The sequence below is a fragment of the Prionailurus viverrinus genome, chromosome C1, assembly GCF_022837055.1.
Source record: "Prionailurus viverrinus isolate Anna chromosome C1, UM_Priviv_1.0, whole genome shotgun sequence".
Taxonomy (NCBI): Eukaryota; Metazoa; Chordata; class Mammalia; order Carnivora; family Felidae; genus Prionailurus; species Prionailurus viverrinus.
Genome location: NC_062568.1, coordinates 212,546,105 through 212,574,101, shown reverse-complemented (window position 1 = coordinate 212,574,101; position 27,997 = coordinate 212,546,105). Strand labels below are relative to the sequence as shown.

The window sequence follows — 27,997 nt, the reverse complement described above, 5'->3', positions numbered from 1 at the left end:
GTCACACGCACCCACGCACCTCCCCGGCCTTGCACGCGCGCGCGCACACACACACACACACACACACGGCACACGTGCCCCGGCCCCAGGGCCACCCCGCCGGCTGTGGGGGCCAGACTGGGGGTCGCAGTGGGGGTGAGGAGTCCACCTGGCGGCACGGGGGGCAGGGGGGCGCTTAACCAAGTGACCGAGCGGATGGGGGCCGAGGGGGCCCAGTACCGCCTTTCCCAGGCCCGCCCTCGGCCACCACCCCCGGCCCGGGGCAGAGCGAGCAGGACGGAGGGGAGCACGGGGGCATGCCGAGTCACGGCAGCCAGCAGTACGCAGACCGGGGGCGTGTGCGGGGAGCCCGCGCACCGATGCACGTCTTCTGGTCCTGGTCCAGCTCGTAGCCACGGGGGCAGCTGCACAGGGGCCCCGCGCTGCTGTGGCTGCAGCCGTGGGAGCAGCCCCCGTTGCCGGCCTCACAGCTGTTCACGATCTCCATCTCGATCCCTGCAGTGACACCCGCCACCGGGGACGGGGGTCTGGTGACCCGCTCCCACCTGGCACGGTCCTCCCTGACCCCCTGCAGCCCCCCCCCAGGCCCCTCCACACCCCCTGAGGCCAATGCCCGCCCACCGTCTACTCACGGTAGCACTGTCGGCCATCAGCGCCCAGCTCGTAGCCGGGGTGGCACACGCACTTATAGGACCCCCGGGTGTTGAGGCAGCCGTGGGCACACCGCGCCTGCCCTGTGGCACATTCGTCCACATCTGGATGGGAGAGATCGAGGAGGAGGCCCCTGGGCTGCCGGCCTGGGATGCACAGCCCCCAGTGTGTGGGGGAGTGGGGGGAGCCTTGGGGCGAAGGGGCCCCTCAGCCCCATGTCCTGCTGAGACACCCGCACGCAGAGCGGCAGGGCGATGACGCCCGAGACACCGGGTCCTGGTGTTGGTGCCCTGGGGGGCACGTCTCTCGGACGCCCGGGGAAAAGCTCACCGCCTGCCCTGGACACACCGCATCGCCTCACAGACTCACCCTGAGGGTTACAGGGGGACGCGCACAGACCCGTCCCCAGAGCTGTGTGCACGGGGAGGAGGGGGCACGCCCCAAACTCCTGTGATGGGGTAACGGACGCCCCAGGCCACTCAGCACACACCCCTGCAGCCAGGAATGAAGGACAGCTTCGTCTGGGACCGGGGACCAGGGACCGGGGACGATTCCGAGGGCGCCGGCCCAACAAACCGTGGAGACATCCAGAAGTGGGCCTCGGAGACGCCACCCGGGCTCGGGTGACCTCCCTCCCTTTCTCTTCGTGATCTCTCTTCTGTTTCCCTGACGACTGTGTACTACTTAGCTAATATGGGAACTATTTAAAAAATAAAAACACAAGGGGCGCCTGGCTGGCTCAGTCGGTTAAACATCTCACTCTTGATTTCAGCTCAGGTCAGGAGCTCACGGTTTGTGGGATCGAGCCCCGCGTCGGCTCCGTGCTGCAGCGTGGAGCCTGGAGCCTGCCTCGGACTCCCTCTCCCTCTCTCTCTGCCCCTCCCCCGCTCTCAGTCTCCCTCTCTCCCCCAGAATCAATAAATAGAACATTTAAAAAATAAGAACTAAGAATACAACCCGAGGTCTCCCACCTGCTTCTGCTCAGCGTGTCCCTGTCCCCGCCCATCCCCCGCGCGAGGTGGGGTGCAGAGGCTGCCTCACCCCGGGGTGGGGCATCGTACCTTCGCAGGACCTGCGGTCCGCCCCCAACAGGAAGCCCGTGTGGCATTCACAGTGGGCGAGCCCCCGGCGCACTTGGCACGTGTGAGCGCAGCCGCCGTTCCGGTCCGCGCACGGGTTTCTCCCTGCAGTGACAGTTCCGGGCCTCTCGTGAGCTCCCCCAGGGCACCAGGCTGGGCGGGGGGGGGGGAGCCTCCCCCTCCCAGATGCGGGAGCCCCCGAGATACCCCGAGAAGACTCCAGAGAAGACTGGGTGCCGGCCAGCTCCTCCTGAGCCTTCTAGTGGGAGCCGAGCTGCCCCCCCCCCTGCAACCCCATGCCGCTGTGCCCCCGCTGCTCGGCCTCTCAGACCCACCCTCACTCCTGGCCTGGGACCCAGAAGGCCAAGTGGGGGTTGTGCTCTCGCAGTACCTGCCCCATCCCAGCGCCCCGCCCCCCAGTTTCCACATCTTGGGGCCCCCAGCCTGCCCCCACCACCTCCATCAGGGAGGCTCCTCTCCCCGTGGCAGGCAGCCCTGAGACCCCAGGGCGAGATGCCAGGTGGCGCCCTGTCCACTTCTTCCACCCGAGGGCCGGGGCCTGGGTTCCACCTGCCCACACAAAGCCCAGGGCCAACACACAGATGCCCTTCCCATCATCCCCCACGTGCCCCGTCCTGGCCTTCCTGCTCCCAACAGATGCACGATCCCAGAGCACAGCCTAGGGGGCTCACTCTCCGTGCTCCCAGAGCACAGCCTAGGGGCTCCCTCTTCCGTGCTCCCAGAGCACAGCCTAAGGGACTTCCTTCTCAGTGCTCCCAGAACACAACCTAGGGGGCCCCTTCCTCAGTGCTCCCAGAGCACAGCCCAGGGGCTCCCTCCTGGGAGGGCTCCCAGAGCACAGCCTAGGGACTCCCTCCCCCATGCTCCCAGAGCACAGCCTAGGAGGCTTCCTCCACAGGGCTCCCAGAGCACAGCCCAGGGGCTCCCTCCTGGGAGGGCTCCCAGAGCACAGCCTAGGGGCTCCCTCCTCAATGCTCCCAGAGCACAGCCTAGGGGCTCCCTCCCCCGTGCTCCCAGAGCACAGCCTAGGGGCTCCCTCCTCAATGCTCCCAGAGCACAGCCTAAGGGACTACCTCCCCCGTGCTCCCAGAGCACAGCCTGAGGGGCTTCCTCTCCAGTGCCCACCAAGGGCTGGACGATGCCTCGTTGCCTCCACTGAGGCCCCCTTCCAGCCCCAGCCCCCCAGCATCTGCCCCTGCACCCGCCCTGGGCTCAGGCTTCGGGTCCCCGGGTGGCTCTGTGGGTTATGGGAGCCCCGGTGGGGTCCAGCCTCTCTCCCGAGGGCTGGCGGCACACTCACGGACACAGCGTTTCCCGTCCTCCTGGAGCTGGAAGTCGGGGCGGCACTGGCAGCGGTGCTGGGTCACCGTGAGCTGGACACACTCGTGCTGGCAGCCGCCATTCCCCAGGGCACAAGAGTTGATGGCTGGGGACACACAGACAGGAGCCCAGGTCAGCCCAGGAGGGTGACCCGGCTGAAGGGCCTACCCTCATCAGGCACAGAGCAGGGATATCACGTGACCGCCTCCTCCAGGAAGCCCCCAGGACCCTCCTCTGCTCTGTGTTCCGGAAGCAGGGACTGTGAGAGGGCAACACTGTTCCTGCGGTGTTCACGGGCCCGGCTCTGCTCCTCAGTCCATACACAGGGTGCCCGGGACGCGGGTCTGTTTCTGGCTCCACATCCCCAGCCTGTCTGGGGACTGGGTGCAGACAGGGACTGCAGACCTACCCAGCGCCATCCAGCCCGCAGTGCAAACCACTGGGCCCCGCTGAGAGCCCAGGTGTTCGGGGCTCAGAGGCCAAGCAGACTGGGAGGCTCCCTGGAGGAGGCGGTGGGCCGGCTGTGGGTGGTGGAGACCCAGACACTTCCACTATCCTGTCGGTCAGGCCAGGGGCCGGGTGGCCAGCACAGCCCACAGGCCTTGGCCCGCAGCCCCTGTCAGACCTGCGCAGCCCCTGCCCACCCCGGGCCGTTTTTCGTCGCCTGTGGGAGGGGGAGCGGCAGGCCTGGCGGCATGGGGGAGCGGACACGGCATCCCCACAGACCGGGTGCCTGGCCTCAGGGCTCCGAGGACGCCAGGACCACGCTGTCTGCCAGGAGCAGTGTGCTTGAGAAATCCAGAACACCGCCCTCGTGAGAGACCCGACTTCCTCCCATGAGGCATACGGCTGGGGAGCCCCTGCCCAGGGTCCCATCAGGCCCAAACCAGCACTAGGGAAGTGAGCCTAGGGGAGGACACCAGGGTGGCAGTGAGGGCTCGGTCCCCTGGCAGCACCTGCCTGCCATATGCACTGAGGAGTGGCAGTGATGTTGGACCTGGGCCAGACCAAGGCCTGCATGGCAGCCGCTGTCTGATGTCCGTCAGCCCTTAAGCCCCTCCCCCACCCAGCCACCTTACTCTGCACTGACCCCCCACGGCCCTGCCTGCCACACCTGAGCCACTATGACTGACTGAGCCACCAGCACCACCCAGAGGTTTCTGAGCACGACCTGACCCAGCCCGGTTCCTGGGCTCTCTGTGTGCACACCTCCCAGCCCTCTCCCTCCTGTTCTGGCTTGTAACAGGAGCCAGAAGGCCTTCCTGGCAGGTGGGACAGGTGCCCAGAGACAGGGTCTTGGAGCCCAGGGCAGGGCGGCCCACAGGACTGGTACCACGGCCACAAGGAGGGCCCAGGGGGCTGTGGCAGGGGTGGAAAGGAGACCCCTTGACAGGCAGAGCCCCCAGGACGAGTCCGGGCATGACCTGGCACTGCCCCCCCCCCCCCCCCCCCCCCGTCAAGTGAGCCAGGGGACAAATCCCCAGCAGGTGGGCTTGGCAGAGGGAGCTGGGGCTTGCTGTGGGGCCTCCTGGCCTCCGGAACCTGACTCCCACGGCCCGGCCACACAGTGCTAAGGTTCCGGGTGCTCCCAAGCTGTGTGCACGAGGGAGCCAAGCCCAGCGGCCTCGGGCACACCCTGTGCCACGGAGGCCCAGAAAGCTGGAGGAGGCGGATTTTTCTCAGACGCGGGGCCGTGCAGCTCAGGGATGGGCCCGCTTCGGCACGGCCGGTGCCCGGAGCTGGTGGTGAAGGTCACACTGAGACCCGGCCGTGGAACCCATGCCCCAGCCTGCGCGGCCCCGCAGATCAGGACGGTGCTCAGACCCGAAGCAGAGCCAAGAACTGGTCAGAAAACGGGAGGTTGGCAGGCCCTGCCGCCCCTGACGGGATTGATGTTTCCGTTCCTCTGAATCGACACGCGTGCCCCTAAAATTTAACCCCCAGGGTGACTCCCTTTGGAGGCAGAGATTTCGTGGAGATAATTAAGGTTACATGAGGTCACAGGGCGTGGCCCCGATTCAACAGAAAGCTTGCCCTCCTAAGAAGAGACGCAAGATTCTCTCTGTCTCTCCCTCTGCCATAGGACACGGCCAGAAGGCCACCAGGAAGGCGGGACCCCGCTGGCCGGCAGCGTGAGCAGGAAGTTCCCACCTCCAGAACTGTGAGAAAATGCACTGCCGCTCCTGAAGACACCCACCGAGGTACCTGCTGGGGGGCTTCGGCCCCGCAACCCCCTCCCCCCCCCCAGGATCTCAGGGTGGGGCTGCACTGCCGCCTTCCGCCAGCAGGGGCCGCCACCACCCATGTGCCAGGGGCCGGACCTGCCCCATCACAGACTGCACACCCACCGGCCAGCTCCCAAGTCCCAGCGGGAGAGGGACAGCCACGAGCAGGGCGCCAGGGCCTGCCCGCCCCGCGCCGCCCACCTCGGGGTGAACCCGGGCTCTGCCGCAGCCCCTGGGGGTGCATCCGCCGCTGTTCGCACAGCCCAGGCCACCCGGCCCCATGCCCGGCCCCACGCTCCATTCTGCGCCGCCCACACTCGCCGACCCTCCCCACCGCACCACCCCGTCTTTGCGCCCTTGCTTCCCTGTCGGCCCAGGGCCTGTGGCCACCGCTCCCGACCCCCGGGGTTCGAGCGTGACCGTCCCGTCGCTCCCGAGTGCCGGCAGCTGCCCTTCTGGGGCCCTGGGCTCGGCCAAAGCCAGGACTCTCCTGGGGGGGCTCAGGGGCGGGGAAGCCCTTCCCACCACCCCACTGAGACCCAGGGGCCCCGCGGGGCCAGAAAGGCACACTGCTTTCTTGCAACGGTGGCCCGTTTCGGGTTTGGGAGGCACCGGAGAGCACGCCCGGAGCCGCAAAGGAGCTTTGCAGGGAGGCGTGGAAACGAGTCTAGAGCCCTCTACCTTCCCGCTTCCTGTGGCTCTGGCGCCAGCCCCACGTTCTGCCAACGGGGCCTCCTGGGGGGCAGGGAGCCTCCCCTCTGAGCAGCCCTCGCTGCTCCCTCCCTGAGGGACCCAGGCCTGGTGGGGAAAGGACGCCCCGAGACGACGGGGCACGGCCGGCAGAGGCCCCAGGAAACACAGGGCTGGGGAGACCCTCCCCCACACCGTGGGCACCACAGGGCCCGTGTGACTCCTAGGGGAAGGAACCCGGGTCAGGGCGTTGGGACACGGGTGAAGGGGGGTGGGGAGTGCGAGGGCTGGTGTGGGTGGGGGGTGAGTAGTCCAAAAGGCCAAGGGCAGAGGACCGGGGGGGTGGGTATCACACAGACGGCCCCCTACTAGTTGGGCCAGTGAGGTCATGGTCCCTCAGATGGACCCTGTGCTGTATCGCTTGCTGCGGGAGAGTAGGGGAAGTTCCACGTCCAAGGTCCAGAAGGGACCACTGGGCAGGTGTCCTGCTGGCTCAGGGCGCCCAGCCGCGCAGAGAAGGCGGGTTTCCCAGCGCCAAGTGTTAAACCCCCCAGCAGCTGGGCCCTCGGCAAGATGTCACAGAAAAGCGAGAATGGCCTTCCTGAACACATCACCTGACCAAGGCACTCCCAGCCCCTGATGCCCCAAGTTGGAAAAGGCAAGAGGCCTGCTCTGTGACCCGAGGGTGACACTCAGGGTGCACTAGCACTGGGCCCTGCCCTGCTCTTTCTTCCCACCCCAGAGCCCGGGGGACACACCCAGGAGGGCAGCCCAGAGATGGAGGGCCCCAAGACGCCCGGCTACTGCTGCTTCCCTTGGGGCCAGGCTGAGTGGGTGGTGCTCAGGGGCCTCAGGCGGCTGGCAAAATCCTTCTGGCAAATTCTCATCTTTAAGAACTGAAACCTTTCTGTGTTTTGTTTCCGTCAGAACTTCTGAGAGGGAGGGATTTCCTGCCCTCTCCCTGCCTCGGAGGCAAGTTCCTCAAGGGTTTCAAGGCCCCCCTTGTGTGTCTCAAGGCTCCCCTCTCCAGTGTGCCTCCCTTGAGGACTTCCCACGTCCCTCAGGGCCCCGTGACGTGGAACACCCCAAGAGATGCCAGCACACAGGAAAGATGGCCATATCCCTGTGGGCGTCTTCTCTACCCGCCCTCCCCCCACCCCCCCAGCATCTCTAGAACTCTTACTCCCAGCTGCTAGATGGGAGCGGGTGCCTGGGGCTGTCTCCTGCCAGCCTGCAAAGTCCCAGGAGAGCTCCCAGCACCCCTCCCCCAGCAGAGGATCCCAGCAGGGCCCAGGAGAGGGGTTCCAGAGCAGCTGTGCTCCAGCTGTGCAGCCTGTCCCACAGCTGCACAGGGTGGGGGTGCGGGTCCTATTCTGACGCTTCCCATAATCCTGTGCTACAACCCTAGGGTGGTCTGGGCTCAGAAGGCGCCCTGTAAACCTCAGACAGGCCCAGCTCCTCCCCAGGAGCCCCAGAGGAGAGGGGGCAGGGCCCCACAACTTCTCGGTGGCAAGAAGTCCAGCCCCCCCACCCAACTCAGAGCCCTCCGAGGGTCCAGTGGCGCCCTCCACCCGAGCCCCACCCGGAAGCCACCCATCCACGATCTCAGATGCTTGGCCAGCCTGCCCACCCACCCAAGGCCACCGCCGCACCTGGGCAGGTCCCTCAGCAACCAAAAGGGCACAGTAGCAAGAAGGGAGAGGTGCCCCTAGAACGAACACTTCCCGCTCTGCCTGTGAAGAAGCCCCCTGGAGACGCCTGTCCACTCTGGAAGTTTCTCAGCAAAGCCCAGGCCTCCCCAGGAAAGGCAGCTCCCAATGGACCAAGTCTGACAATCCTGCACCAATCCCAGACACGGTGGGGGACGTGGGGACCGGCCTGTCAACCGGTCAGCTCCCAGACTCCCAGGTATCCATTGGGATCCACCAGGTCCCAGAATTCACCCAAAACAGCCAGGTGTGTGCAGGTAAGCGGGGCACAGTGCGCGCATTTCCCGCTGGCGATTCCAGTCCAAAGAAAGAGAAAGCGCAAGAGGCCGCATGCCCTCTAAGAAAGGAGCCACTCCGGCTACGGGGAGCGCCCAGGGGGTGGCACCGACAGGGAGAGGGCTGGCCGCCACCTCGGTACGGAGCGCACCTGCCCCGCCTGGTGGGCAGTGTGAGGGGCAGCCGGGCAGAGGCCGAGAGGTCCCAGCAGCCTCAGGTCAGGCTGTGCAGACCACGCCTAGGAGCCCGGCATCAGACCCGAGAGGACCTTTAAATAAGCAAATGTCACAAATCAAGACTTCTGGGGCCTGGAGCAGAGGGGACTCCTAGGAAAGGCTCCTGGGAACAGCTCCAGCGCAGCGAGGGGGTGGGCTGGGGGCCAGGGCAAGGCTGAGGGGCGCCCCACCTGAACTTCCCGCAGCCAACAGCCTGAGGCCAGTCTCAAGGCCACAGCCTGTCCCTCCACAGCCGTGAAGGCCCCCCTCCCTTTGCATGCTGCCCACGCATCACCACCACCCAGCACCTCACTGAAGGCCACGATCAGCACACACGGGGGGACTAGAGACACTGGGGAGGTGGGTCCCAGCCCCAGGCCCCTTGCAGGGGAGCCCGCGACAGGGAGGGGGCAGTGGGCACCCACCAGGCCCGGCCCACCCCGGACCAACCCCCAGGACACCCTTCTCCAGGGAGAACCCGGCCCGGAGGAAGGGTGAAGAGAGACGTCGGGGGGCCAGGGTGAACCAGCAGACTCCCAGAAGCCCCCTCCCCCTAGCGCCGGGGGGCAGCAGCTGGAGACTGCACCCTAGTCAGATTTGTCTGGAAGCACATTACAACACTTCCCACATCTGTTTCCACTTCCCGACCCAGAGAAGCTTCACGGAGCAGCGCCCGGACATGTGAGTATGCGCCCTGAGTGCCGGGAGGGCCCCCCCGGGGCTGGCAGGCCGCCCTGCCACATAGCAGTAAGGCAGGCGGGGATGGGGCCGCTGGGAGCCTGCCGGGCCCGCTCTGGGTCTCCGGGGTGAGAGAAGGGGTGTCTGGCCCCCAGCCCCCCACCCCCCCCACCGAGAACGACCATCCCGTGGCCTCCCAGACACAGCAGCCCTGTGCCCTGGGCCCCTGCGTCCAGAGCCAGCCAGGAGAGGGGCACAGGAGGGTGGGGAGCAAGCGCTGGCCGCCAGACCCCAGACCCGCCTCCGGCCCCTCCAGCCTCCACCTCAGCGGGAGCCTGGCTCTGTCCCCTCCCCCCAGTAGCCCTCCAGGCTGGCTCGCGGGGACAGCAGGCCACGGCAGCAGGCCACGGCCAGGCACTCCATCAAGCCTACTCCCCACAGGAAAAGACCGTGCTGAGGAAGTGAGGGTCAGGACCCGGCTTTTGGCTACCCCTCCCCCCAACCCCGCCACGGCCCCCCCTATGCTCCCCAAGGCTGGGGCGGGGGGACCTGGGCCCGGGAACCCCAGCCCACCCACCCCAGAGCGGTCTCACACCACCCCCGCCCTCACCAGGCCTCCCCTGACACCCAGCAAGCACCCAAGTCGCCCCCGAGGTTGGTCCCCATCACTGCGGCTTCTGCAGAGAGGGCGCTCCACAGTATCGGGGGCCCAGGGGCTCCTCCCCAGGTGCCCAGAGGCGCCCCGGGAACGCGGCTTCAGCGTCCCAGGCCCCAGCCTCAGCAGGGGGAGCCAGGTCCTTGGGACGCCTCCTTTCCCTCCCCCAGGAGCCGCACACTCAGCAGGACGGAGACGCCGTCAGAGCTGCCACTGAGCACACAGACCCCAGAGGGTCTCTCAGTCCCTGTCCCGGCGGGCGCGCCCAGCAAGTGGGTGGGCCGGCTGCTCCCGGAGCCGCAGGGCGCTTACCCAAACAGGTCCTGCCGTCCGCGTGGAGCCGGAATCCGGGCTTGCACTCACAGACGTAGGAGCCTGGCGTGTTCACACAGCTGTGCTGGCAGCCGCCATTGTGCACCTGGCACTCATCCACATCTGCGCGGGGACACAAGGCCAAGGGTTAACAGCCAGCAGCCACCTGGGGTCGGGGCCCCTCACTGAGGAAACTCGGTGGCTGCAGAGGGGACTGGGCGGGGCAGGGGGAGCGGTGGGGGAGTGGAGTGCGCTTCCCAAGTCCAAATCCAGAAATACCCGGGACGGTGCCAGCCAGTGCCCGCCGCTCCTCTGGGGCCCATGGGCCCCAAAGGAAAAAACCGGTAACTCATGAGGTGCCCTTGCCCAGGCTTTGGGGGACAAAAAGCCCAAGGGAGGGCAGGGGGTAGAGGGACTAGGTGCCCCCCCAAATTCACATCCATCCGGAGCCTCGGAATGTGACCTTATCCGCAAATAAAATGCAAATGCAAGTAAAGATCCAGGCAAGACCGCACTGGGTGAGGGGGGCCCTAGATCCTGCGACTGGGGTCCTGACAAGAGACACACGGGGAAGCAGAGGTCAGAGTGAGGTGGCCACAAGCTGAGGGACAATGGGAGCCACGAGAGGCTGGGGGACACGTCAAGGACAGGAGGTCTCAGAGGGAGCGTGGCCCTGCCGTGACCTTGATGCTGGACTCCCAGCCTCCAGGAACAGCGAGAGAACCAACGTCTACTGTTGGTAGACGAGCACAGGACCTGTCTGGGGTCCCAGGGGGGCTCCCAATGCCAGGGGGACAGGAGACCACCAGCAAGAACCCCAGCACAGGACCCAGTGGAGGTCCCTGGCACTCCGCTTCTGGGAGAACACCTCCCATCTGAGACCACCGACCACCAGGGCAGGACACCTGTGCCCATGCACCCCAGGAGGGTCACACCTCCTTCTGCAGGAATGCAGAGGTGTGGAGAAGATTGGGGCTGCCCTCGCCTCTCATCCCTCCCTCCAGGCTTCCGTCCACCCGGCTGAGCTCGAGGGGAGGCTGGGCAGCGACTGAGGGCGTCAGAACAGGCTGCCCGGGACACCTGCGTGCGAGGCTAGGGCCAGGAAGGACGCAACTGCCCGAGAGACACGGAGACTGAGGCGGGAAGCCGCTGCAGACACGGAGCATCCCCAGCGTGCCGGGCACGGGGACGGGAGCCCACTCCTGGGCCACGGGCCAGTCTGCACTTTTCAGACGCAGCCTCACCAGCTAAGCAGCCAGCTCCCCTAACCACAGAAGCAAGGAGACAGACACACAGACGCTTCACTCAAGCACGTACAAGCCACGACTGCACCCTCCAGTTCCCGTGAAAATGCCCACCTTCAGTGCTCCGACCCTAAAATGCCAGCCACGTGAGCCCACTTCTGAAGGGCGCCGAAGGCAGCACACGGGGGCCAGGCTCCTCCCGGCCACCCCAGAGCCTGCCCATCAGGTTATGCAAACCCCGCCACCGGTCCATGCTCAGAATGTGCCCGGCCGGCACTCCAGAAACGACACAGAGCCAGGGCCTCTGCTGCACACACAAGCTGCGTCTACTCTGGGGACATCCCCGGGGCCCTGCCAAGCCCTGAGGCTGCCTAAGACAGACAACAGAGGAGCAAGAGAGGCTCTCTTAGAGTCCTCTCAGAACGGAACCAGGGTGATTCATGGGAAGCTGGAGGGCAGAGCAGAGCCCCCAAAGAGGGTGGGGGACAGAGGGACCCGGGGCACAGCTGAGGGAGAGCTGGCTGGGAGGGGAGGGGATAGAAGGGTAGACCCACAGCCATCGGGCAGGGCAGGCGGACAGCACCCACCCAAGGGGGCTCAGAGAGGAGACCCTGGAGACCCCGCCCGTCCCTTCTGAGCGCAGATCCCTGTCTTTGAGAGAGTCCCTGAAAGGTAAGTGCCTCCAGGGGGCACAGCCCCGGGCACACAGTTGGCACTCAGTGAAGCTTTGAGGAAGGTGCACCACGTGTGTGTTGAGGGCTGGGTGGACAGCGGCCTCGGTGTCCTGAGCGGCCTTGCCAGGCAGGCAGGTGTCATTCCGGCAGGCTGACCCCGTGACGTGGCCGCGGAGGCAGGTGCTGGGTGAGCAGGCAGGCAGGGACGCTGGTTTCTGGAAACCTGCTCTCGGCCAGCAGCTCTGTCTCCATGCTCATTCAGTCCAGACCCTGGGGACAGGCAGGCTCAGATGGCACCACGCCCCTGAGCCTCTCAGACACCTGGCTGGGGGCGCTGAGCCCACCCTGAGGACTGCCCCCTCCAGCAGCTCCCAGGCGGGTCGGATACGCAGGGAGCCCTGGTCAACGTCAGCCTCTCGGGCCCGCTCAGCAGCCCTGTGGGCCACAAGGACACCAGATGGGCAGTCTGGGAAGAGCCACGTGGGGGGGACGCAGGGGCAGGAGGCAGCCGTCAGCCAGCAGGGCCCCTCCAGTCGGGGCCTCCCTCCCCAGCTCACACCCCCTGCCCACGTGACCACTGTTCTGGCCCCCCTGCTGCCCGCACAGGAACACTCAGACTCCACCCCAGGGGACAGAAATCCTGCTCTTCGCTAAGACGCACAGGCCCACATCGGCCAAGCCGTCTCCCAGGGCGCCCCCCTCGGGAGGGGCTGGCACACTGACCACAGCCCCAAGCTCTCCCTGGCCCCTGGAGCCGCACTGCCTGGTGATCTGCAACCTGCCACTGGGGAGGGGGGGTGGGGACAAGATCTGTGAGCGGGGGCCCGGCAGGTGCAGTGATGCTCAGCCACCACTTCGGGCACCACTTGTGCCGTCAGCCCGGGTGGGTATCTGGACACAGCGGGCAGTTCAAGGCCGAAGGATCTGAAGCCTCCCCCCTTCAGCTCTCTGGGCAAGGGAAGCCTGTTTAAGGGTGGTGGGGCGTTTGGCCACATGCCCTCTAGCTGGGGCCCCTTCACAGAGACATAACCAGGACACAAGCAGGATCAAATTACCTAAACCCGCCTGCCCCACTCCTGAGGTGACCACGTGGGGGCAGAGCAGAGCCGTCCTCAGCCCGCTCCAACCACCGGGAGCTTCGGACTCCGTGACCGTGGCCGTGGCCGTGGCTGTGCCCTGAGAGCCACAGCTCAGTGGTCTTTAAGGAGAGTGTGGTCAGCCCTCCAGAGGTCCACATCCTAATCCCTGGAGCCTGGCCCAGCAAAAGCGACTTTGCAAGTGGGCTTAAGTTGAGGACAGCGAGGTGACCAATGATCCTGGAGTATCCAGGGGGGTCCTGTGTCATGACGTGGCCCTTAAAGGAAGGGGCAAGAGGGTCAGAGAGAAAGAGATGGGAAGACACCCGGCCCCTGGCTGTGTCGACGGAGGCGGGGCTGTGTCGAAGGATGCGGTGCCTCTAGACGCTGGGAGGACAAGGAAGCAGGTTCTCCCTGGAGCCTCGAAAGGAACCAGGCCTGTCAATTCCTGGACTTTAGCTCATTTCAGACTTCTGACCTCTGGAACCGTAAGGTAATAGACCCGTATGGTTTTAAGCCACTCAGATTGGGGTGATTTGTTGCAGCAGCCGCAGGAGTTAAACATGGGGCACGTGTAAAGATTCCCTCTGTGGTCTTTTCTGGAACTGTGGGGTGGGGAGGCTCAGACCACCCATGCTGGAAATCCAGGTTTCCAAATGTCCACTCTGGCCAGCCCGGCCTCCTGACTCCCACAGTAAGATCCTCTGTGCTCCCCGGGGGCTGGCCGTGCTCCCCTGGGCCCCGTCCTGCAGGCCTGCCCTCTCGGGCCAAGTGGCCTACACGTAGCGATTCCCACCGTGGAATCAGTGCCCTGAGGCACCCCAAGCAGCAGGGCCCCAACTGAGCATTGACACAGAAGGCCTTGGAACCACCAAGAGAACATCACTCTCCAGGTGGCACAGAAGGGGGCCTGGGTCCTCCCCCAGGCCGAAAGAGAGCGCCAAGGCACCGCACCTCCCATGCTGACCCAGTGGAGCCAGGGGACGAAAGCTGCCTCTGGGTGCAGACCCCCTGCCCTCTGCAGCCCGAGGCCCGGCTGACACTCGTCTGGGGCAGCTCACACCTGCGTGGGAGGAGCCGGGAGCCCAGGAGCCGGCAGGTCCAGAGCTGGGCTACGGGAAGGAATAGCCGGGCCTGGGGCCTCCAGCATCGCCCACAGGTGCCGTGCTGCCCTCAGCTGACACGTGTGGCTGGAGACTTGAGCAGCCTGGTGACACATCACCGGGCTGAGACCCGGCTGGCTCCCCAGCGGTGCCTGGGGACGCCCATCACGACGCGGCCGGGAGCCCATCAAGTCACGGCAGCTCCCAAGCCCGGAGCTCAGGCCAGGGCCAAACAAGCTGCCCCTGCAGAAACCACCCAGAGAAGCCCCTTCTGAAGCCCTGCTCCCTCCAGATGCTGCCGGGAAGCTCGGCTCCGATGGTTACCAAGTTCAGAGTCCTGCTTTCCTCCCAAACACGCCAGAGGGTCCTCAGGCCCGCAGGTGGCGCCCTGTCAACCACAGGCCGGGATCCTTTCCTCTCTGCAAGTCCAGGCAGGCCTGGGGTGGGGGGTGGGGGGCGGGGGGCTCCCCGAAGCCCAGCCCCACACAGCCCCAGGCCTCGGGATGCTACACAGCCTCACGGCGCTTAGTGCCACGCTGCTTCAGTGACAGCACCGGCCTGGCCTCGACTGAGCCAGAGTGGGAGGGCTGCCTACCCCGTGGGGACGCAGCCAGGGACCCGGCTGGCCGAGTGACAAAGTCAGGGAAGGTGGGAGACGGCCACCATCAGGGGCCTGCAGCTCAGTGCTCGATGTGTCCCCTGGCACGGAGGGCCGCAGAGACTGCCCCAGGGACAGCTGGGCAGGGCCAGCATCTCCAAGAAGATGCGTGCCCTGCCCAGAGCCACACGCAGGGCCGGGAAGGCCTGGAGGGGAGCGCCCCCGCCCCTGCCGTGATCCGGTTGATGACTCACCACGCCCCACCTCGCATTCCTGAGGATGACCAGCTCCAAGTTCTGAGGAGCTCCCTCCCGCAGGGAGGGTGGCCCAGCGTGGGTACCAGATCTGGAGAGCAGGGAGAGGCAGGATGCAGCCAGGACAGGGGTGTATCTGCTGGGGTCCTCACAGCTCACCCGGAGCCCACTGGGCTGACCACTCCCAAGGCTTGCGGAAAGGTGACAGAAAGAAAGGCTAGCGCCTGCACATCCACCCAGGCCCTGGGCACCCCGGAAGCCGAGACTTTGCCCCGGGGACCCCAAGGACTCTCTCTCTTGAGCCTGCCTTCCTGCCTGCCCCCAGAGCTGCCAGCGCCAGGGAAATGCACGCCCTGTGCCACAGGCCAATGCAAGGGGCTGTTTTATTCTTCCCTCCGCTCAAGACCACTCTGCTGTCGGCAGCCCCCTCAGCCAGGCCCGAGAGGGGATGGAATGTCGACAGCTCAGGGCGTCCCAGAGGAAGGGGGCCGCCGGCGGCACTGCCCCCGCCCTGCTCCCTCCGACCTCGGCTCCGTCAGCCGGTCAGCCGGGACGGGCGCAGGCCGGACCCAAGCGGAGCAAAGGGAGCCCAGCGCGGAGCAGGGCACCGCCTCCCCCACGCCCCCCGCGCAGAGTCCGCGCGGCGCCCACCTGGCCTCCGGTCCCCGGCGTTCCCGGAGTAGCCGGCCTGGCCCAGGTGGCACGGGACGCAGCCCCTCCACAGGTAGCGGTAGTGCGTGCCCGCGACGCGCGCCAGGCCCCCCAGCAGCCCGAGGCACCAGAGCGCGGCCAGTCCCCCGCGGCCGCGGGACGCTTCCATGGCCGGTCGGCGAGCGGCGCGCACCCCAGCGGCCCCGCCGCGCTCTGAGCCCGGCGCCCCGCCCCTCGCCTTTATGTTCTCGGCTTTCCCTCCGCCCCCCGCAGGTGAAAGCCAAATCCTAGAGGCGGACGGGCCGCCCCCGCCCCTCGCCCCGCCCCCGCGGGCCGCGCCCTCGCCCCCCAGTGCACCGCCCACCGCCCCCGCGCACTCCCGCGCGCGCGCGCGCGCCCTCGCACTCGCGCCCTCGCACTCGGACACAGGCACCCCTCAGGCCAAGACGCAGAGACACGTGCACAAACAGACCCACGTGTGCAAATACGCACGCGACACACAGGGGACCCTGCACAGACGTATTCACTGCACAGACGTATTCAGCAAACCCAGACACACATGCTCAAACACATGTGTTTCCAGCACCAACGCGGGAAAGTAACCGAGGCAGAAACGGAGGCCACCCTGGCAATGCCGCCTGGGGCTTTGAGAAGGCGGCTCGGTGGGGTGGGGTTGGGTGCTGTTAAGTGTGAGGGGGGTGGGGAGCCAAGCCACCAAAGTGGAAATCCCAAGGGGTAGAGACGCCTGCAGCCCCCAAACCCGGTGTCCTGCACCCTGAACTGTCGTGTCCTCCAGTGGACAGGGACAGGCACCCGGAGGGAGCAAGGGAATCCCTGTGCCCACAGCAGGTGGGAGAGGGCCACGGGGAAAATGGACTCCCTCACAAGGACAGCAAGCCCCAGATGCCAGGCTACAGAAGCCCGGGAGGCAAGTCCAAATCCAGACCCCTGAACCCCCTCCTTGGCTCAAGGACAGGGCCTGAGGCTCCAGCCTTGTCCAAAGTGGCCAATGGCATCATAAGGGTCTATGCATTCCGGCCCCGATGAGCGCCGGACCGGCGGCCCCATGCTGGCTCCTGATGTCTTGGCCCTCGTGCCCTGCCTAGGCCGACCCTCTAGCTCCTGGCCAACTACTGGGGCAAAGGCCCTATTGGCCGTCACTCAGCCCTGCCCCGCAATGGGTGGGGTCCTCAAGTTTGTGGGAGAGAGGCACCAACCCACCTTGCCCGGTCCTGTCTGCGGTGCGGAGGCCAGCCCATTGGCCCCCCGCCTGCCAGGCGCCCTGCAGTGCAGACACAGGCCTGCCTGGGGCCCCGCCTGCCTGTCTGTCCCCGCCTCCTGGATGAGCCTCTCTTCTGGCCTCCCTCTGAACAGCACACCAGCCTTCGAACTCCGGGCTCTCACCCGGGGAGCCTCCGGAAGTCTCCCCGATGGGCACACTGTCAGATTGCTGTTTGAACGGGGCCTTCCACGTGGGCTGGCAGTCCGTTACTGCAACGTAAACCTCGTTCTCCAACAGCATGCAAACAAGTGCTAACAGAAACCGGAGGATCTCACCCCTGCAGCCAGCAGCCAGGGTGCAGGGGGACGGGAGGCCGTGGAGACTGTCTGTCTCACAGGGAGGGGCAGAGAGACACCTCGGATCCACAGATCACCCTCACCAACGGGGCACAGGGCCTGGGGCTCCTCCGGGAGCTCCCTTCTGGGGTGGAGGCCCCTTGAAGCATCACTAACTCCCATGCAGGACCAGGGCCGTGGGAGGAGGAGGAGCCAAAGATAGGAAGGGGGAGGCGCCGGCCTCGTCTCCCGTGCAGCCCAAGTCTAGCCCACCCTGGGAAAGGTCTCTGCCTTGTCCCTTGTCACAGGGGGGCCTGAGTACGGGAACTGTAGCTCGTCCTGAATGGAGACACGCACTGGGGGTAAAACACACCACTTTCTTGGTACCAAAAAGATGATGGCACTCCTTCTCATTTTTGTATTAATCACATGTTAAAATGATTCCACCTGGACGTGTTGCGTTAAATGAGATACGTCGTCAAAATTAACGTCACCTGCTTCCTTCCTTTTTCAGTGCTGCTTCCAGAGAACTTAAGGTAGACACGGGCTCTCCGTGTGGCTCCGGCCACCTCCGCCGGGCAGCGCTGGTCTTCCCGAGCCCAGCCCCCAGCTCTGCTACCAAGGGGCACGAGGCTCTCTGTGCCCACTGCCTTGTCTGTAACGAGGGATGATCATCACAGAGCCGGTAAGCTGATGGGGAAAATGCTTCACTGAGAGTCAGTAGGAGTCAGTCAAGGTTGGTGGCCAGGGGCCCTCCCCCAGGCGGGGCAGCAAGCCCCAAGGAAGTGCCCAGACTGGGTCTCCGAGGGGCGGTATCCTGGGACCTGGCCAGCTCCCTGCAACATGGCAGATGCAGCCGTGAGGACAGGCATCCTGGAACCCAGCCAGGCCAGCCTGAGACGAGCCAAGGGACCTGAGGACCGTCCCTAGCTCTCTTTTTTTCTTAGTATTACTTATTTTAGAGAGACACAGAGTGCGAGCAGGGGAGGGGCAGATATAAAGGGAGACACAGAACCCGAAGGCGGCTCCAGGCTCCGAGCTGTCAGCACAGAGCCCGACGCGGGGCTCCAACTCACAAACCGCGAGATCATGACCTGAGCTGAAGTCGGACGCTCAACCGACTGAGCCACCCGGGCGCCCCAGGACTGTCCCTATCCCACAAGAGCCACCTCCCAGTGCCCCCTGCACTCCCTCCCCGACCCCAGGACCCCCAGCCAGGGACCGCTGCTCGGGCCACCTCGTCCCACGGTGGGGCTGTCACCACCCTTCTGTATCCACCTGGACCCCGTCGCACATCCCAGCCTCGGGGTGGGGAGGCATGCTGCTCCAGGCCTCTGTCCTCAGCACCGGCACAGCCAGGGGCTGGGAAGGGCAGAGCACAGTCTGCAAGCAGCAGACATGGGTGCAGGCCCACGGACGAGTCCCAGGACCCCACTGGGCCTGCTTCCTCGTCTATGCAGTGGGCAGGACACGGTTCTGAGCAGCAGCAAATAAGGGTTATGATGAGGTCCCCAGAGCCTGGGATGGCTTTGGCACCTCCCTGAAGGACTGGGGTGGGGGGGGGCTGCGGATGGCTCTGGGCCCTACCCCCACCAGGCCAGGCACGGGGACTCAGGCACAGCCATGCAGGCCAGCAGACCACCCAGGACAGAACACCACCGGCCGTCCAGACAGTGCCCACAGCCGCCCCACTGTCCCCCCGCCCCCCGGGCTCGGTGCCGCCGAGCGCATCCAGGGCCGCGGCTGTGGGGTCTGGAAGCTGTTTGGGAAATGCTTTCTCGATGCGGAAATGCGGGCTGGGCGTCTCTGCCCGGCGGAATGTCTGTGTGTCAGCAGAAGGAGCCGTGTCCCCCCCACCCGCCAGGCCGGCTCCAGCTTTCCTCTCCCAGCTGGGCGGCCACGGGGCTCCTTTGCCAGGCCCCAGGCTGGGGTGAGGGCCCCGTGCTGCCCCACAAATGCCACACTGCCCCCTCAGTGCCACAGACCCCTGACATCAGGGCTTTAGGGAGAGCTGCCATGTTCCTGGGTCAGCTGGGGCCAGCAGGAAGCAGAACACAGGCGAGCTTACCCCCACTTGTAATGTCTGTCCCCTGGTACTCATGGACACCTCCTCCCTGAAGCCCTCCCTGAGGCCTCTCGAGGCCCCACCCTGCTCAGTTCAGGGGCCTGGCCACATGCTGCCAATCTGAGGGGGGTGGGGAGGTGTTCCCCCCAACCCCGCCCCATGCCAGCTGCCTTAGCTCCGGGATGCAGAGTGGGCGCCGGGTGAAGTCTGGCTGAGCCTGGGAGCGTGAGATGCTGGCCCGCGTTGGGAGGCTGCCCCACACCTCCCCCCTTCCTGGGGGTCAAGACATGGAGTGAGCAGGCCCTCCAGCAGAACCCAAGGAGACCAAGCATCAGGCACCCTGTGTGGCCCCCGAGGGGGAGCCCACAGGCCTGGACCCTCCCTATGTGGCTGGGGGCCAGGCGTTCCCGGGTCCCAGCTTGTCAGGAGGAGCTAACCGCTCTGCAGGCGGGGCAGGGGTGGGGGAGGGGCTCCAGGCGAGAGGGACACACAGAGAGACTCCCAGAAGTCACTGCCCGTGGTCCCAGGGTGCCTGGACTTGAGGGTGAAGTCGCCGGCACAGCAGGCTCCAGAGTCCAACAGCGGGTGCTGGCCACCCAGCAGCTGTGGCCCTGGGTGCTGTGTGGGGGCCGAGGCCACGCCCACGCACAGGCGGGCAGGAAGACCGGGTCCTCCAGGCTCCCCGGCACCTCTGCTCACTCTGCTCCCCCTCCTACTGAAGTCGGCGTGTCCCGTGTCCCTTCTGGGCGGGAGCGACAGACAGCAAGTGCCCGAGCGGACTCCCTCCCCACAGCCACAGCGTGCCCGGGGACACACACGGGGTTCCACCTGTCTGGCCCCGGGGAGAAGCTTCTTTGAGGGTGCAGGATGAAGGGGGGGAGCATGGGGGGGGTAGAAAAGGGGAAGAGTGGGGCAGGGTGGGCTGAAAGGCAGAGACCAGTTACTGGACGCCGAAGGCAGGGGAGAGCAGTGTGGGTGCCATCCACGAGGCTGGGGGCACAGGGACCGAACATGACAGGCTAGGGATCAGACAGCCCATGGCTTATGTTCAATCTGCCCTGTGGGGGGGGGGGGGGGGTACTCAAGTCTTCTCAGATGGAAAGTCCTCCTTTCTACCTCCGGTCCCCCAGGTGACAAACGCCCTGCCTGGTTGTTCCCACCCTTGACATCCAGAGCCCAGCCCAGAGGGGAGGCCAGTTTTTGGTCTGGGGCCACACGCGATCAACCCAGACCCAGCGGAGCTGCCTGCAGGACGCCCCCCGCCCCTTCCCTGCCCCCCCCCCCGCCCCGTGCTGCTGCCTGAGTTTATTTCAGGAGCGGGGAGCCAGCTGGTCCCCGCGCCAGCCTCCTGGTAAACCCATTACCCGGCTGGACTCCTCACCCAAGCAGAGGGAAGGAAAATTGAAACCACGGTTGCTTCCGAGAGCCCAGCTGCCATTCCCGACTATGGCCTCGGTGGCGGGGGCCCGGCGCAATGGGGGTGCTCCCTCCTCTTTCACACACGGGCCCCCCAGGAGAGCCCAAGGTAGAGCAGGCCCCGTGCCCTCCGGGCACCAGCCAGCTCGGGGGGCCTCGGACCCCGGCACCACGCCGCAGAACCCAAGGCCTGCCCTGCTCCGGGGAGGCGCCCGCGGAGGGCCAGCCCCAGAGCCGTGCTGGAGGCCTCCCACACACGTGTGCACATGCGTGTGTGCGCGTGACAGGGCCCGCTCTGTGGCTGCCCGCTGCCTGGACTCACGCCCCTGCCGTCACGCACAGGCTGTGGTGAGTCCAGGGCAGGCTGTGCCACCACCCGAGTCCAGGAACGCCCACGGCCCCCACGACGGGCACAGCCCCCGAGGCCTGGCTCTCACCGAGGACATCTGAGCTGCCAGGGACGCATGCACAGCGCTGGGGCTCACACTACTCAGAGAAGGGGAGACGGGGAAGGCTGATGGACGGGGAGGTTTCCCCGAGAAGGCGACGAGCCAGACTGTGGCCAGGTAGCGGGGAAGGGGGCAGCCGTGAAGACTGGCTCGTTGGAGGACATCTGGGCGGGTGCAGGGCTGCGGGTGCAGAGGCAGGAAAGGCCGGAGGGGAGGATGCCAGCCGGGGAATCTGGCCGAAGCCGTGCGCCTGGCCCTGGTCCACAGCAGTCACCCAGAGAGACCGCCAGAAGGAACCAGAACATCGACGGCCAGGTGCATCACCAGGCCCTCACCCAGCAGCCCACTCAGCCTGCTGGGCCCCGTCGGTCACTCCTCCTGCTGTTTTCCCACCCGAAGGCAGGACACTGCGGTCACGGGGGTGTCGGCCAGCTCCAGCCAGTGTCGGGGACCAGCCCGCACATATGCACCTTTTCAAGGTGCCTGAGCCCGAAACTGGCAGGCTGGCCATCGGCCCCTCCTGCCGCTGAGGCCCCGACGTCACACCACAAGTACTCAAGGCCACCTCCTACAGAGGCTGAGCTCAGGGACAGACACCGTGCATGTGACAAGCAGAGGGACAAGAAGTAAGTCCAGAGGGCTCCCCAGCTCTGACCCGGCAGGCCAAGGGCCCGGGCTCTGAGCGCCCACATCCTCTCCCTAAGATCGGTTCACAGGAGATGCACCAGTCCTGTGGTCTTACCACAGGAATCTTGTTTCCTCGTCAGGAGGAAGGAAAAACCTTTGCCCTCAGTTCTGGTACAGCTGCCCACCCCCAGGGCTGCTCTGGCCAGACCCCAGGGTGTGGTCAGAAGCCCAGCAGCCCAGCGGGGTCCAGAGCAGCAGGGAGAGACTGGAGTGGAGGCCAGCCCAGCCCCGCCTCCCGGGGATGCCTGGAGAAGAGCCAGGGAGGGAGGGGAAGGTGAGGCCACCATTCCACAAGGAGGGACAGAGACAAGGGGCAGCCAAGATACATGGGGCAGAATCCAATCAGGAGATGAGGCATGGGGGCCGGGCGGGGGGGGGGATACTTCAGGATGAGCAGAAACTCGCAAGGAAGGGAGTTGGGCCGGGTGAGGGATGAAGCGGAGGGCAAGACCCCCTGCCCCCTGCCAGGCAGAGAGTCCCCCCACCCAGGAGCGAGGCTGTGAGGGGCCTCTGTCTCCACTCTCTCACCTTCCCCGGGTGAGCCACGGCCCCCTCGAGCTCCACATCGCTGCCGCCCCGAACCACCCAGCCTTCAGCAGGGGGCCCTGGACTACTGTGATTCCAGGTGACAGTGGCTGCCCCACACAGCAGGCCCCCAGCTCCGTTTCAGAAGCTTCTGGGGCGAGGGCAAGGTGCGGCCTGACTCCTGAGCTGTGCCCTCCCTCGTCGGTCCTCTCGGCCCGGGGGCATATCCCAACCCCACCCCCCACCCCCCACCCCCCAGCAGCTGCCCTGGCCAGGCAGGGCCCCCAGCGCACGTTGGGGTTCACGGTTAACATGGGTCGGCCTCCTCCTGCTGAGTCCCGAGTGTAAGGCCCACGGCCTCCAAGGTTACCCGCCATGCCTGTGCTAAGTTGGGGATCTGAACCTGGCCTTTCGCACCTCGGCCTAAACCCTCAGGCTGTACCACTGGCCTCGGCACCCAGGCTCACCCGCGTGGGTGCCTCCGGGCAGCCCATCCCCAGGTCTCCTGCCGGAAAACGGCACTGGGCCCCGGACTCGGGGGTCGGGCAGGCCTGCGGGCCAGGCCGTGGTCTCTCGGTCGCCGGCGGGCTCTGACTGCCGACAGCAGGGCTATCATTTTTCCTGCCTTGGGCCTTAACCGAGGGCATGGCTGCTGGCATCGGCTCACTAGGGGAGCAAACGCAGCCGGAGTCGGGAAACGAAAGCACTCGATTCTCAGGGCCTCTGACGGAGGAGACCCTACCACACACGCCTCGTTGGAAACACTGCCATCCTGCCTGGAAGGACCTCGGTTCCGAGGCAGGTCCCGGTCCCGGTCTCCACACCTGGGTCACCCAACAGATGCTCACCGAGCGCCCACTATGGGCCGGGCACCGCCAGCTCGGACGGCCCCGGAGGACACAGCAAGGGGCCCCCCAGGTGGGGCCTGGAGGCCAGGATGTCACTCCAGGCTTCGTCCCCGGCTCCCCACACTCCCCGGCTGTGTGACCCCAGATGCACTATGAACCCCTGGGCCTCCCGCTGCATTGTGTCACCTGGGCCCTGGGCGGCCCTGGGCAGCCCTGAGCCCTGAGCAGCAGCGCTGCAGGCCCCGGGGTGTGGTGTGGGCTGGACAAAACAAGGCGGCCTTCTTGAGGTCACCATGACGGTTCCTGCCACCCTCCCCGTTCTCTGGGTTCGGCAAGAGCATGATCATCCCGGGAGGTGCAGAAGTCCTCACGATGCTAAATCTCCCTCGAGACTCTCTTGGGTGGGGGTGGGGGGGTGGGGGGGGGGCCCTGCCACTGGAGGGACCAAGTATGACCCGGGCCGGGGGTCAGAGAAAGCCCCCCCCCACTATCAAGACCCTATGGAAGTGTGGTCAGGCCCCACCTGGGTGCCACCAGGAGGGTCCCTGGCAGTCCCCCTTGTCACACCCCCACCAGGATGTCGCTGCAGGACAGCACAGCTGGCCCCGGTCAGCCCACGGCCCTCCCAGGCTGGGGACGGGGCCCCGCAGCCTCCTAATCAAGGCCTGTCACTTCCCACATTCTTGCCTCTCCCTCGGGATGGTGAGAACCTGGCAGCCACGTCCAGGAGGCCAGTGGAGGCCAGGCCAGGAGTCTGGCCAGGCAGAGTGGGAGCGACAGAGAAGCACTTGTCCGGCCGCGTCTGCTTCGGGGGTGGAGACAGGCCCGGAGCCACAGCCACAGCCGAGGCTGGGGGGGGGGGGGGGGGGGGCCCGGCCTGCAGAGAGCGAGCCCTGCCCCCTCTTCGTGTCCCTGGGGGTCGGGGTGGGGGGTGGGGCGGCGGTCAGCAGAACCCTCTGCTCAGCGCAGACACCCAAGCTGGGCCCATGGGCTGGGACGCGGGGACCCCGTTACCGTCTCAAGTCCTGGAGCCCCCCAGGTTTCTCACAGCCACTCTGATGTGGACCCCAGCTCTGCCGGCCTCCCCCCGCGGTGAGGCGTAATGGAGAGGCACACCCAGCCCCCCAGGAAAGACCCAGCTGTTCTCACCCCGAGGAAGCCTGCTCCCCACTTGGCTCCCGCCTGGCAGTGACCGCTGCCCCTTCCCCAGAGCCTCTCTTATCTCCTGGAAGGAGGGCCATCAGGGCGGTGGGAACAGTGAGTGGGGTCACCCGCCGTGGGAAAGCAGGCCTGTGGGCCTCACGTTCCCCCCACAGAGACACCCTGATTCTCTCCAAACAGCAGTGTCAATCTTCCTAGGGCGTGGGACCGAGACCCCCTCCCCCCGTTGTGACAGTGTCCCTGCAGTCCTCAGGCCACACCATCTGGCCTAGCGTGAGGCCTGGACGCATCTTCCAGATGGGGCGCTACGAACCCAGTACCCAACCAGCCAGCCGTGGGGTGGGGCGGGGGCTTGGGACAGGCACGGAGACCGGCCAGAGGGTCTTGGGACCCCCTCAGCAGCCTCAGTGTGGTCTCCCCAATCCCCCGGACCTGCTGAAGAGGTCCTTGCTGAAGAGAAGGCTGTGAGGTTGGAGAAGGGGCAAGCTACCCAAGGCCAGGGGGAGGACAGGTTCAGGCCAGGTTGGAACGGCCCTTCTCTCCATCCCAGGCCACCGAGGGAGCCGGCCTGGGGCTGGGGGCCTGCAGGGGCACTGGGCCAGCGGCCTGGAGGCATTTCCCCAGGGCCTCTCCAAGTTCCCTGAGACATAAGGGTCCTTTTAGTCCCACTTACTGGATAAAGAGACTGAGGTTCAGAGTCACCCAAGGTGCTAAGCTGAGGCTCATCCCGGGCCTGACATCAAAGCCTGGCCCTGGAGTGGCCTCCCCAGAGGGGTTGCCATGGAGAGCTGGGACCGTGGATGGGAGCTTGGGGACCCCGGGCTGCCAGGACGGAGGTTTTATGGGGGAGCCCACACTTCTCCCCGGGGCCCGCCACCTCCATAAACCCACACGTCTGGGGGTAAGGCCGACACACGCCAGAGGTCGTGCCCTGGGACTTGAGACAAGCGTCAACCTCACCTCGGAAGTGCACCTGCTCCCAGTCTCCCAGCCTCCCTTGCCTCCTGGTCTCCAGGTCTCCCAGCCTCCTGGCCTCCCTGCCTCCCAGGCTCCAGGCCTCTTGGCCTCCTGGTCTCCAGGCCTCCCTGCCTCCTGGTCTCCAAGTCTCCCAGCCTCCTGATCTCCAGGTCTCCAGGCCTCCTGGCCTCCCTGCCTCCCAGTCTCCAGGCCTCCCAGCCTCCCCACCTCGCAGCCTCATGGATTGCACGGCTCCTACTCCAGGATGGTGTCCCAGAACATGACAAGCACACGGCCTGGCAATGCTCCCGGAGCAAGGGCCAAGCCGCCCTGCAGCCAGGCTCCCATGCCAGCGCTCAGGGTTTTAGCGTCGATTCATCACTCTGAGTGGTTTCTGGGCTCACCCCACCGTCAACTCGGGGCGCACCACCCCGCGTGTGAACGAGCAGAGCTGCCCTTTCCTCGGCGGTAACATCTTGATTTCCTGCTGGCTCTGCTCGCTCACGGCCGCCGGCCGCCCACCGGTCCGGCTCACTGGCTCGCGCGCTGCATTTGGGGGCTGGGGCTGGGCTGGGCTGGCAGGGGGACAGAGAAAACACAGCAGGCGCTTGGCTCTCTGCGGAGCCCTCTCAGCCTCGCGGTGACTCGGAGCCCCAGCCATCCCAAACACGCAGGGCTGGGGTCTGCACACTCCCAGGGGCTGAGACCAGGGAGGGGCCCCGGGAGGGGGACAAAAGGCCAGCGCTGCGGGATGCAGGGTCTGAGGCCAACCTCCCCGCCCGCCCCCGGCCCGCCCCCCCACCTCGTCATTTTGTCCACGGCGCTGCCCTCAGACAACTCTGCCAGATGGCGGCAGCCCGCCTGCCCTTCGGGACCCTGTGGATTAAGGGATTCCAAAGCTTCCCAAAGGAACTCGGAGAGGCCGGGTTTGCAGACCCTTGCTGTGCTAGCTCCGTGCAGGGCCCTGGCCAGTGACTGGGCAGCACCGGGAGCCCGGAGCACATGTCGGAAGACCTCCAGCTCTGGAGCAGCCCCAGCACCTTCCCCAGGGCCTCCCGGACCCTGACAAAGGGTCCGGCTCTAGGGGCCGGGGACAGGAAGGGGCGGGGGGGTGGGAAACCCAAGGCCCAGCCCCAACCCGAGAGGCCACTGGGCTAGGGGACCCCGATTCCATCTCAAACTGTGCACAAACCGGCCCAAAAGGAGCAGACGGCAGCTTCCTGAGGCTGGAGACCCTGATGCAGAAGTCGAGGCCCAGACCGGCCAGGTCCACCAGGGTCAGGTGGCAGATGGAGGCTCGGACCAGGATCCTCCAGGGGCGCCGTGGGGGCGCCGAAGCCCAGGAGAACCTCCGCGGAGGGCGCGTGCGTCTTGTACGTGGGCATCCTTGGGGCGGAGGAGGGCCAGGGCAGCCGGCAGCGAAGCAGACTCTCCCGGGGCTCTGCCCTGGGCCCGGCACTCTCCGGACCCCAGACTCGCTCGCCGCACCGACACGTGCTCCCCGCTTAGAGAGGTACACAGGCTCTCGGGGGGGGAGGCAGTCCGTCCTCCTGCTCCCTTCTGGAGGCACTGCCAGCTGGTCCCAGGTGGGGAAATGCAAACACCATCCCCCAAAACCCCACCGGGACTCTCCCACGGGTGCCAAAAACACTCCTCACTGGCAGCAAACCTCCAGCCCCGTCTTTCCAAAACGTCACTGGGCCACTGGACGTGCGGATTTGGTGGGAGTGAGGTAGGGGGCCTCCTCACCGGGACTGGGGGTGCTCCCCTACCCCCCTGCTGCACTTGCTCGCCTCCCTCCAGCCCTCCTCCTGGCCATGGAAACGCTGGAAAAGAGACTCAGCACAGGCAAACCCTGTGTTCACAGACCCCCCACCCCGGGACCCCGGTCCAGCAGGCTGGGCCCCATCCCGCCCTCTGACGGACAGCTCCTGGCTGGCACCGGTGGAGACAGTGTTCTCTGGAAAGTTCCGGACACAGAGACGGGGGTGGGGCACTGTCCAATATGGGGAAATGGGGCAGATGCTGCTGCCTGACAGGTGTGCACTCAGGGGGACCCACGCTGCCCAGACCCGGCCCCGGGGTCAGGGGTCAGGTAGGGCTGGGGCAGACAGGGGAGTGTGAGGGGAGCCGCCCTCCCACCCCTGCCTTCCCCCTGCTTCAACCCTAATCCGTCCCTCTCCCTCCCCACCCCCGGGGGAAATCTCTCCGTTCTCGATTTTGCTGACAGCCTGCCAGCGACCACAGGGCCGAGGTCGAGAGTATACCCAAGGCCGGCAAACACCTCCAGCCCAGGCCTCAGCAAGCCCCAGCCGGGCTCGGTGCCCACCGGCGCCTCGTGCATGCCTGGGCACACGGCCCTCCCTCCCGAGGCCCCGCTGTCTGCACTGGGCCAGCTGCAGCTCGAGGCCCGCCAAGGGCACCTCCCCCAAGACGGCCTCCAGGGTGCCCCCACCCCCTCAGGTTCTCTGGGTCCCCCAAGGCTCATTTTAGGAGACACACGTGGGTGCCCTAACGGCATCACGAGTGGTGGGGCAGGAAGGGCCCACCGCCCGCGTGCCACCCAGGGCAGCCAGGGGGGACTAAGGAGGAGGCGCCCCCAGGGACCAGCCAGGGCCTCGATGTGAGGCTGAGGCCAGGCTGCAGCAGGGGGCAGCAGTGGGCTGGGCCCTGGGGCCTACCTCGGCGGGTCCTGCCATCTCCCTGCGGCCGGGGTGGGGGGAGGGGAGGGGCAGCGGCAGTGGAAGCCCCCACAGTGTTGCAGCCCTGATCCCCACGGCCCCTGTCGCCACTGGCACACTGACGCACGTCTGCGAGGGGGAGACGCTGGTGAGCCGTGGGGACCTCCCTCCCAGCCACGGCCCACCCCACGGCCCAGACCAGAGAGGCCACAGGGGGATA

General features: G+C 66.4%; 1 protein-coding gene across 3 annotated transcripts in view; it reads right to left on the bottom strand.

Annotated features, from left to right (window-relative positions):
• MEGF6 (multiple EGF like domains 6) overlaps window positions 1-27,997 on the bottom strand; it is a 92,146-nt gene that overhangs the window by 17,848 nt on the left and 46,301 nt on the right. For all 3 annotated transcript variants that reach the window (XM_047869961.1, XM_047869959.1, XM_047869960.1), the window contains exons 5-9: window positions 9,832-9,954; window positions 3,052-3,177; window positions 1,713-1,835; window positions 633-755; window positions 358-495 (exon numbers count right to left, since the gene is read on the bottom strand). In XM_047869961.1, coding sequence (XP_047725917.1) covers window positions 358-495; window positions 633-755; window positions 1,713-1,835; window positions 3,052-3,177; window positions 9,832-9,954 — 633 coding nt within the window. The remainder of the gene's footprint in view (window positions 1-357; window positions 496-632; window positions 756-1,712; window positions 1,836-3,051; window positions 3,178-9,831; window positions 9,955-27,997) is intronic.